Source organism: Cynoglossus semilaevis, chromosome 2, assembly GCF_000523025.1.
Source record: "Cynoglossus semilaevis isolate Cse_v1.0 chromosome 2, Cse_v1.0, whole genome shotgun sequence".
Classification (NCBI taxonomy): domain Eukaryota; kingdom Metazoa; phylum Chordata; class Actinopteri; order Pleuronectiformes; family Cynoglossidae; genus Cynoglossus; species Cynoglossus semilaevis.
The window spans coordinates 9,799,769-9,809,795 of NC_024308.1; the positions used below are offsets into that span (position 1 = coordinate 9,799,769).

The window sequence follows — 10,027 nt, forward strand, 5'->3', positions numbered from 1 at the left end:
TTTTAGATGCCTTCACTGTCCTGGGACAAAGTTGGACTGCAGCACCTGTTCCACAGCCAGTATTACAACATCCACAGACCATACTGCAAAAAAGTGCAAATTATTGGATGTCTTGGGCCGAATTATATTATTTTTACATTGACAAACAATTCCTACAAGGCGTTTGATGCAAAGAGTGAGTCTTTATACCTAAATATCTCGCCAAATTACCAGTTTATTCAATAAAGTCATACTATTATTATTTTATATGTTTTTTTCAGTTTGCAATATCATTATCACGACGTCACTGTTGCAGGAAAACTTTAATTTTTTAGGGTTTATGATTTTCAGATTGCCAGTGGGCTTTGCAGACATGTACAGGACGTTGCTGCCGACAGGGGACAGCAAATCTCTAGTTGAATGCGTAAAGCCGAATGAACACTGATTGGGTCAACTTGCAACGGGCTGCAAAAGATTTAAAATGCAGTCTGTCAACGCCGTCTCTCTTACTCTCTCTCTCTCCCCCTCTTTCTCCACAGCCTCTCAGCTTCCCTGTGTCCACCGCGCCTAAGAAGACGATGGCACGGCTCAGTGATGCGTAACCGGCTCTGGTGTCATTCTGGACACACATCTCTGATTTTTGGAGCTATGCACTTTGATTGGAGGATTGATTAATCAGTAACAGGCTCTTGCCTGCACAGCCCACCTGCATCAGTAGCGCTATACTTCTCCAACATGCACAGGCTGTGCGTCCTGGTGGTTCTGTGCTGTGCCTTTTACGCACGGTGCTCTGCTGTGCCAAGGGCCGTTAATAACACGGCACCGGAGGTCGACGACGACGACGACAACCCCAGGCTTCAGGAGGAGACCGACGACCAGGAGAACATCCTTTCGAAGGTAAGGAGGAAACGGTCTTTTACACCTGCACTGAATTCCTCACATGGATGTTTCATCATTGTGTTGCTGCGTCCTCTTCTCTTCGTAGCTGCTCGGTGATTATGACAAAGTGAAAGCCCTGTCGGAAGGCTCAGACTGTCGCTGTAAATGTGTTGTCAGACCCCTGAGCAGGAGCGCCTGTCGTCGGATAGAAGAAGGCAGCGCCACGGCGCAGGACTTCTACACCGTGGAGACCTTCACATCTGGACCGCAATGCAAGTGCGCCTGCATCGCTCCACCGTCAGCGGTCAACCCGTGCGAGGGCGAGTTCAGGCTGAAGATGTTGAAGCAGGCTGGGAAAGAAAACGTCAAGGTGAAGCCTCGTCATCTGTCACAGCCTGCAGTGGTGTGTCCTCCCGTCCAGAGAGGACTGGGTCACAGGAGGCCAAACTCAGTTGGAGACAGCTTGTCATTTCTGTTTGGATTTTAATGGTATATATCGTTCTGAAACCTCCCTGTTGACGGGTTCCACTTGACTGTTTTAGCTCTCCACCATCCTGGAGCTCCTGGAGGGGTCCTTCTATGGCATGGATCTCCTGAAGCTGCACTCCATCACCACCAAGCTCCTGCATCGAGTGGATCATATCGAAAAGGTAAATATTTGAGACAATTTCTAATTAAGGACTGACATTATAGTTCATTACAGCAAAACAAAGAAACTCTAAAGTCTGTTTCTAAGAGTATATATATATATATATATATAGCCCAGTAATCAGGTTGTTTTATTTTAGCTAGTTTCTTGAGTTGGTATTGAACTTAACTTCAGTAAAAAAAAAAAAAATATATTGTGGTCCCTCCAAAATAAAACTAGGAGACCACCATTGGACCTTATCTGCAAGTGTTACTATTCTGTGAGCTATATTTGTTAAATCAGTAAATATTATAGATATATGACACAGCAGTCAGGTCAACATACAAAAAAACACAGTGACTAACTAAGGCAATCAGAAGTTGATTATAGTTGATTGGCTGTTGATCCGTTGTTTGGCAGCTCATGTCGTTGCATCAGTTTCAACTTTTTCTTCCCAGTGTTTGAAGCAGCAGCATTGTAAAACAATGTGTCAGGCAGAGGGAAGTGGAAAACTCTGACTCATAACGGGGATGCTTTTTTAAAATGACAGTTCTGCATCGTGATTTGTGTGTGAAAAAAGTTAGAAGCTCATGCCAATAAAAAACAAACAACTTTAGTCCTTTGTCAAGGCTCTGTAACACAGCCATCCACAAACCATGACCTGGGTTCGGGAATCTAACCCAAGGCAGCCAGAGAACAGGGAGAAGACGACAGTGTCACACTGAGGTGGAGTTGTAGAGACTTTGCTGAAGTCACCAAACACAACACCCTTGACAAATTATAAATGAAAAATATTCATACCAAACAGAAAACACATGTGACCTAAGGGTCACACTATAACACACAAAATATTACACTATAACAAGTGAAAAGACTCAAACTGGTTTTCTTATTGATAACAGAAGGTCTCACTCTAATTAGATTATTGGTATTAATAATAATAATGACACTTAAAAAAGATGATGACATCACAATTTGTTGTTTTTGTCTGGTGAGGCCTGAGAGTTCTCTTATTTCTCAAAAGTAAGGGATCAGATAAAAAAAATGATTATATTCCATGTTTTTTACTTTTATTTTATATTTTTGCAGTGACATCACTGAAAGCTCTCTGCATTTACACAGAAAAGGAATTTAGTTGTTGATTAAATTCATGTTGATTTGTAATCATGCATTATTGAATAAGACACGTAATAATCTTTTTTCCCCCATCTTTTAAAATATATTTTCTACAGTTATGATTTCAATTTTAATTTTAATTTCATCCTCTACATTACTGAATCGTCCTAGGTCCCCCGTCTGATGACTGCTGGTGACCCCTCCCCGCAAGGGAGAAATCCGTACAGGATGAATGAATTTATTTGACCTGCGTCATGATGTGCCAATCAGATAAAGTGGAACTCTCCCCTTTTTAATTTTTATAAACATTTCTTTCCAAATTAAATTACAAAGTCCTATTCTCCAAAACAAAACACATCCGTCCGCAGCCTGGGTGCAGCCTCCAGCGATCAGAAACCATGACGCTTCACATGTGGAAAACGTTATAGACGTGACTTTGGGTCTGAACGCAGCAGACAACAGTAGTATTTACAGCAGCGAATGCTAACAAACAATGTAATGACTGTCACCTGTTCTGTAGTCAGCAGCTCTGAAAAGGGGGAGGAGTCTGTTCAACCTGCTGTTTTCTGTCTGTCACTGCACTCAAAGGTGGTGACTCTGCACAACGCCACAGATGAGGTGAAGTCCCAGGAAGCCCCTCCCACTGAGGCGTATGTCACTGAACCCCTGCCCACCACTCCATCACACCAGCTTCAGGACAGAAGGAGACCCAGTGAGGTCAGTAGAGCAGCAGAGTGGCATCAGTATTCCAGAGCAGGGGGCTCCAACGTGGTGGCCGGGGGTGGGTTCTAATAATGAAACTAGTCAACAAGAAGGTCAGATATGGTACTGGTACTGTTCTTTTATACTGCAGGATAGGACACAGGACAGGACAGAGGACAGAGGATAGGATAGGACAGAGGATAGGATAGGACAGAGTCCATGGGGGCTACCAGGTGAGCCAAGGCACCACGTTGGTGACCCCTGCTCGATACTGTATCCATTTGTATTCTTGTTACAACCAGAGGGATGTTAAACTCTACAGGGCCACACGCTGTAAAATGATGTAGCAGACCACATTCAGTTCTGAGTTTGACTTGTGTGGTCTAGATTATTGAAGACTGAGGATGTTTAAAAATGTGACTGAGGTTAGTAAAGGGTTTTGCTGTTCAAGTGGACGACAGATCTCAGATCAGTGCCTGGGCCTTGAACTATCATGGCTGCTAGTGTTGGGTGGGAGTCTTTTTAATGCAAGTGATTCATGAGGTTTTGCAAGAGATGTTAGTCATAAAAACACTGATTAATAAAAACAGAGATCTTCTCCACTTGAAGAGTGGAGAAGATCAAGTTGAGCAATAGGTTTCCAACAGACACAGGGTTTTGTTTAGTGTCAGACAGAGCCTTGGTTAACCCATGGTATATACAGTAGAGACAGAGAACGAGGTGAATGGGCCACCTGTACGGTAGGGGCTGAGCTCTAAACATTATTGTCAGTTTGCAGACTCTGTGTCTGGATCGACTGTGACCTGCAGCAGCTGCAGTGGTCACTGCCCACACTGTTTCCTTCTGCAGTGAAACGTTATATCTACAGTCGGTGTGTTAACTTTTAAAAGACGTCTCCCAGGTGATGGGGATTTATGTCTCGTCCCCGTTTATTATCGCCATGCTACTATATACACAGAATGGCATTGTTCAGCCTGGGCACTTCATAAGTACTTTAAAAGTTTGGTTTTCCTCCATGGACGTGTATATTTATTGTTGCTTTTGTACACATACTCTCTCTCCACCCTTTCCCTCCCCTTATTCCCCTCTCCTCTTATTAGCATTAGCATACTCTCCATAACCCTGTTATATTTCTCCTAGCTTCCTGATTTAGTTCATTTTAATCATGATGTGACTCAATACCAGTTGCAATTTTTTTCCTCCCATTGCTGCATCCATTATTTTTTCCTCGTTGATATTGTGTGTGTGTGTGTGTGTGTCCACTAATAGGAAAAACACGAGGAGGACAAGGCTGAGGAAAATGAGAAAGAGACAAAGACATCTGGATCTGCTGGTATCTCTGAGGACAAACCTCAGGTGACCCTCAAAACCCTGGCCAACAAAGAAACCTCCCAGGTGTCCAAACCTGGTCCCAATGGCATGATCATCCGAGGAATGACTTTCTACAAATCTGAGCCGGACCCGATGGTGGCAGATGATGGAGAACCTGGAGAGAACTGTAAGTGTAGAAGCTCATTGTGAGGTGAGGGAAGGTGTAGTGTGTTGTCAACACATCAATGGCCCGAGGACTAACTGTAGTCTGTGTAAATACGTGACATGTTGTTGTTGGATGTCAGCTCTTTGGAGACTGGCCACAATAACGCTCACCTCAGCTCAGTGTCAGGAGGATCAGGGTGAAAAAAACAAATCCTCAGTCCTGTCTGAACAGCTCAGATGATCACTGTCAGCATTTAACAAAAACATATTTCAGATTCCTTTTCTCTTCACAGTTTTTGAGTATCACGGGTTCAGTGGTGACGGCCCTATTAATCTTTTCATCGAAGAGAATCTTCTCCAGCACACCATCCCTCGTCCCAGGAAAAGGACGGGGCTGCGAACATTTCTCTCAAGAACGGCGATTCCTGTACACCATTTCAAGAAGAGCAGTCAGTCAGCAGTTCCAAAAGGAACCGATCTGACACCGGACAATCGTAACACGTCTGTCTCCACCACTGAATCCACACCACTACGGTCCACAGACGTAAACACAGACCCAACAACAATAGGGAATAATGACAGGTTTGAAAGCATCGGTGCTTCACAGACAACAACAGACACAACAACAGCCATGACTCAGAGTCTCAGTGCTGGAACCAGTAAAGAAACCAGAACCCAAAGACAAGCCAGCGTTCTTACAAGTTTTACTGCTGAGCCAACAACAAAAGTGAACAGAAATCCCCCAGTAATGGTAACCACAGAGAAAATCCTCCCAGCATTCACAGTAACAAACACAGCAGCCTCCACCGTGGGAGTCACCACGCTGGAGTCCAACCAGCAAATACAAACCAGCTCAGGCAGAACTACAGCTAATGCAGCTCACTCCACACCACATCCACCCACAGAGCCCTCGACTATAGGCCCAACCTCCACCCGCTCCATCACCACACATGCTGCGCCGACTTCCCCGCAGGCTGCTACTACAACCACAGAAGAAGAGACGGGGTCAAACGTTCTCCCAGGTTCAACTCTGCCTCCGACCACACAGACAGTGATGACTTCACTAGTACAAACCACCAGGCGCTTCAGCAGCCCTACTGTTACTGCACCCCCCACCACCACCATCACCACCACCAGCACCACCACCAGCACCGCCCTGCAGCCTTCTCAAGTCAAACAGAAACACAAAGTTAGCTCGGAGGAGAATGTGGAGAAACACAAATTCACTGAGATGCAACCGGGACAAGTGGAATCTACAAAAAGTGGGTGAACAAGTTTTCCTTTCGTAAATACAGTAGCACACAAGTATGTCTTAGCAAGTGATTTAAAAAAAACTAGTACAAACAACTCTGGTAGTTTTGGATACATACTAAAGTGCTGCTAATGGAACTGCTAAGAGTCTGATGAGCAGCAGATTTAACGTTCAGTTCACTGACCATTTATTGACAGCGTGGCTGTTGGGTACGGTGGTGCAGGCAGGATCCAAATGCAGTAGAACAGAGGAATCAGTTGCAGTTCTTTAAAGTCCAAATTCCAGAACAGTCAGTCAGGCAAATCCACAAAAAAAAAAAAAAATTAGAAAAGGGAGGTTACTGCAGGGAACGCGGGCCAGGCAGGAACACAGACAGAAGGAACACAGGGAGATACACAGCAGGACCAGAAAACAACAGTAAAACCCAGGACCCAACAAAGACAGAGTGAGGGAGAGAGACACTGTATGTAGGCCACCGGGTGAGACCAGTGAGACTGATCAGAGAACCAGGGGTCACAGGTGGGGGTGATGAAACTAATTACCCCTGGAGAGACAGAGGGGAGGGCAGAGAGGCAGACAGGCCTGACACATATGTTAGCTTTATATAAACACAGTATCATCATGTACTACCATAGTGATTCCTTTCACGACGCTGTATTCACACCATATGTATCACTTGGTCACAAACATCTGTAAAGTCAAACCAGATCATTCTCTGATATCACAGAGTCTGAATGAAATACAGAAATGATCCTGAATGAACTTTTATTTTAGTACAAATCAAATTAACAACAGATGGACAAAAATGAAAAAAAAAAACTATCCAAAAAGGAACAGTTTTCCAGGCCAAAAAAAAAATCTCTGTTCTCTGGTTATATTTTTTTTACACAGTGTCCATGTCAGTAGAGATCTGCAGCCTATAGAGTTTGAACACATTTGTCCCATGGTTAAAACGACCCCACTGTACAGGACGTCACACTGTTCTGTTGTTCTTGGAGCCACTGAGACCATGGAGGAGATGACAGGTCACTGGCCGCCTCACTGTGTGACGTGGACAGGCTGGAGAATGTTCTACAGCATGGAACAGATGGAGCTGCAGTAGAGCCCACAATATCAGAATTACGACCTAGCCGCCATAAATGCGTCACTTATCTTTTATTTATTCCATATATTATGTAGATATAAATATTTTATATAATTCACTTTGATTTAATTTTATTATAATATTTAGGTATGTCCAATATTAACTTTCAGCCGATGTCCGATATGTCGATATTGTCCAATGCTTAATTTCCGATTCCAATATCAACCAATATCAGTATAGGCCTGGCAGTATTTATTTATTATCTGTACAAACTGCTGCGTGAGATTAATGAAATGAGCTGCAACGCTCCCATCTAGTCACCTTCGCGTTAGCATACAGCCATTTATCCCCAAAATTATTTTTAGGGCACACATCATTTTGCGAACCTCAGGCATTGCATTATCAGGTTTTCATTATCTGAGGAAAGAACCGATAACGATAACGATAACAGATATTACATAATATGCTAGTACCGGGCCGACCGATATTATCAACAGGGGAGTGTATGGAAGGGAACATTTTCTAAAATAAAATACCATTTAAACTAATGTAAATTAAAAGAAATTCTATCTGTGGGGCCCAGTACCAAACGATCCACAGCTCAATACTGTTCCCTGCCCCAGATGTTTAAGACCTCTGCTAACTGCTAACCTGGCTTCGTGACAATGTTTTTCTAAATGCTCCCTTTTTTTCAGGTGAATGTAAAGACACATTGGCAACCATCTCCGAACCAGTGACTCACAACAGCTACGGCAGGAATGAGGGGGCGTGGATGAAGGATCCAAAGTCTGACAATGACAGAATATATGTCACCAACTTCTATTACGGAAACAACCTCGTAGAGTTTCGCAACATGGAGACTTTTAAACAAGGTGAGAAACAGTTTTCAGATAAGGACTAATGGCCTAATTATGAGTGAGACTGTTCTAAAAGTGCATTTTCCTGACTATTGTTCTTCGCCCCCTACAGGCCGATACACTAACACCTACAAACTTCCATACAACTGGATCGGCACTGGTCACGTGGTCTACGATGGAGCCTTCTTTTACAACCGCGCCTTCTCTCGTGACATCATCAAATACGACCTGCGCCACAGATACGTGGCCTCCTGGACCATGCTCCACGACGCCCTGTTTGAAGAGTCTTCGTCACCGTGGGACTGGCGCAGTCACGCTGACATCGACTTTGCCGTGGATGAGAGCGGCCTGTGGATCATCTACCCCGCGCTGGATGATGAGGGTTTCCTGCAGGAAGTGATAGTTCTGAGTCGACTGAACCCCTCGGACCTCAGCATGCAGAGGGAGACCACCTGGAGAACTGGTCTGAGGAGAAATCGCTACGGGAACTGCTTCATCGTGTGTGGCGTCCTATATGCTGTTGACAGCAACAACCAAAGGGAAGCCAACCTGGAGTACGCCTTCGACACGCACACAAACACTCAGATGATACCCAGAATGCCCTTCATCAACAACTACACCTACACCACGCAGATTGACTACAACCCAAAGGAGGGTATGCTGTACGCCTGGGACAACGGACATCAAGTCACGTACAACATCAAGTTTGCCTACGTAGGCACTCAATAAAGCTAGACAGTAGTTATATTCAGAGTTGTTATTACGGTGTGTGTGTGGACTGTAGATCAGTCCAACTGGCCTTCAGTGTGGAGACAAATGTATATACAGATGTTGGGTACAAAGGTCTGACTAAACCTCAGCTGTTTGTGACTGAGCTGCTTAGATTGTATCACAAATGTTTCTCCTGAAATCCTGGGTCGTATATAAAAAATTTAACCTAGCCATCCATTCACGAAACATGGGACATTTACAGTTTATGCCCCTCCCCCCCACACACAAACCCCCGTCCCCTCTGAGAACTGAGTTTACGTTCTTAAAACTTAAAATCATGGTTAGTTGTACAGTTCTACGGCTACAGTTTGGTTGGTAAAAATAACCTTATTGAAATGTCCATTGAAGTCAAGTCATCTTTATTTGTATTCCTTCTAATCAGATGTGTTGTGGTGACATGGAGAGTCTAGAAAACACCAACAACTGACTGGTTGGCACCATCTAAATCCATCTAAATCTGAACTTCTGAGATTGCTGCTTCTGACTGTAAACATTAAAGTTAAGGTTGTGAAGGTAAGAATCCTCCAGGACAACACTGTATATAGACAGGGAGAACCTACTTGTCCTGTCCATGGTCAGTTTTTACACCAGATGATCGTCCTGGGACGGGTTGATATCAAACCAGTGCAACTGTGCTGTACATAGACTTAGATTTACGATGACATAACCGACACAGCAGTGCTGTTATTATTCACCCTAACCCACACAGGTACTACAATTTATATTCCATACTTTATCCAACCCCTTTATTAACCCTGGCCGGGGGGCACCCTAAACAACACTCCTCGCATCTTGGACAGGGCTGGGATAGAACCTGCAACCCTCCAGTGATAATCCTCTTTTACCACTGGGCAACATCCGATGCTAGCTTTCCTACAGGTGATGTTTGGACATATGTTCTTCTGCCCCGGAGACATCTCAGAAATGTCTTTAGGAACCCAAGAGTTCACTTCTCACAGCCAGATTGTGATGTTCCAAGTTTGGGCTGATGTGAAGGAAGTTCGGAATGTTCAAACCATATATGGATATTACAAAATATCTTTGAATATTCCAAACTATTTATGGACATTCCAAAGTATGGACCTTCCAAACTTCCCTCAGTTATTTGTTAGATTTAATTTAACTTCAGCTCCGTCACAGTGGTGGGACTCCTTACTGCCATTGGTAAGAGATCAGACCTGTGCTGAATCAGTACGGACCACATGGAAAAGTGACTGTTTGTCAGTTAGTTTGAAACAGCTGGTTTGTGTCTGTGTTGACCAATAACTGCACCTACTGCATCA

The 10,027-nt window shown here is 44.0% G+C and overlaps 1 protein-coding gene and 1 long non-coding RNA gene across 2 annotated transcripts; one reads left to right on the top strand and one right to left on the bottom strand.

Moving 5' to 3' along the window:
- The first annotated feature begins 101 nt into the window (after positions 1-101).
- olfml2ba (olfactomedin-like 2Ba) lies at positions 102-9,876 on the top strand. Its single transcript, XM_008336521.3, has 8 exons — positions 102-876; positions 965-1,228; positions 1,401-1,508; positions 3,191-3,319; positions 4,574-4,802; positions 5,074-6,042; positions 7,812-7,988; positions 8,086-9,876. Exons 1-8 carry the CDS (start codon positions 715-717, stop codon positions 8,700-8,702), a joined length of 2,655 nt encoding a protein of 884 aa, XP_008334743.1. The 5' UTR covers positions 102-714; the 3' UTR covers positions 8,703-9,876.
- Positions 1,348-7,305, bottom strand: LOC112486466 (uncharacterized). Its single transcript, XR_003048905.1, has 3 exons — positions 6,217-7,305; positions 3,112-3,292; positions 1,348-1,481 (listed from the first exon to the last, which is right to left on the bottom strand). It is a non-coding gene; the product is annotated as an uncharacterized LOC112486466 (long non-coding RNA).
- Positions 9,877-10,027: the final 151 nt, after the last annotated feature.

Coding starts and splice junctions, on each gene's coding strand:
- olfml2ba (XM_008336521.3), top strand. CDS start 715: ATGCACAGGCTGTGCGTCCTGGTGGTTCTGTGCTGTGCCTTTTACGCA. Junction 1,229..1,400: donor CTGGGAAAGAAAACGTCAAG/GTGAAGCCTCGT, acceptor TGACTGTTTTAG/CTCTCCACCATCCTGGAGCT. Junction 1,509..3,190: donor GAGTGGATCATATCGAAAAG/GTAAATATTTGA, acceptor CTGCACTCAAAG/GTGGTGACTCTGCACAACGC.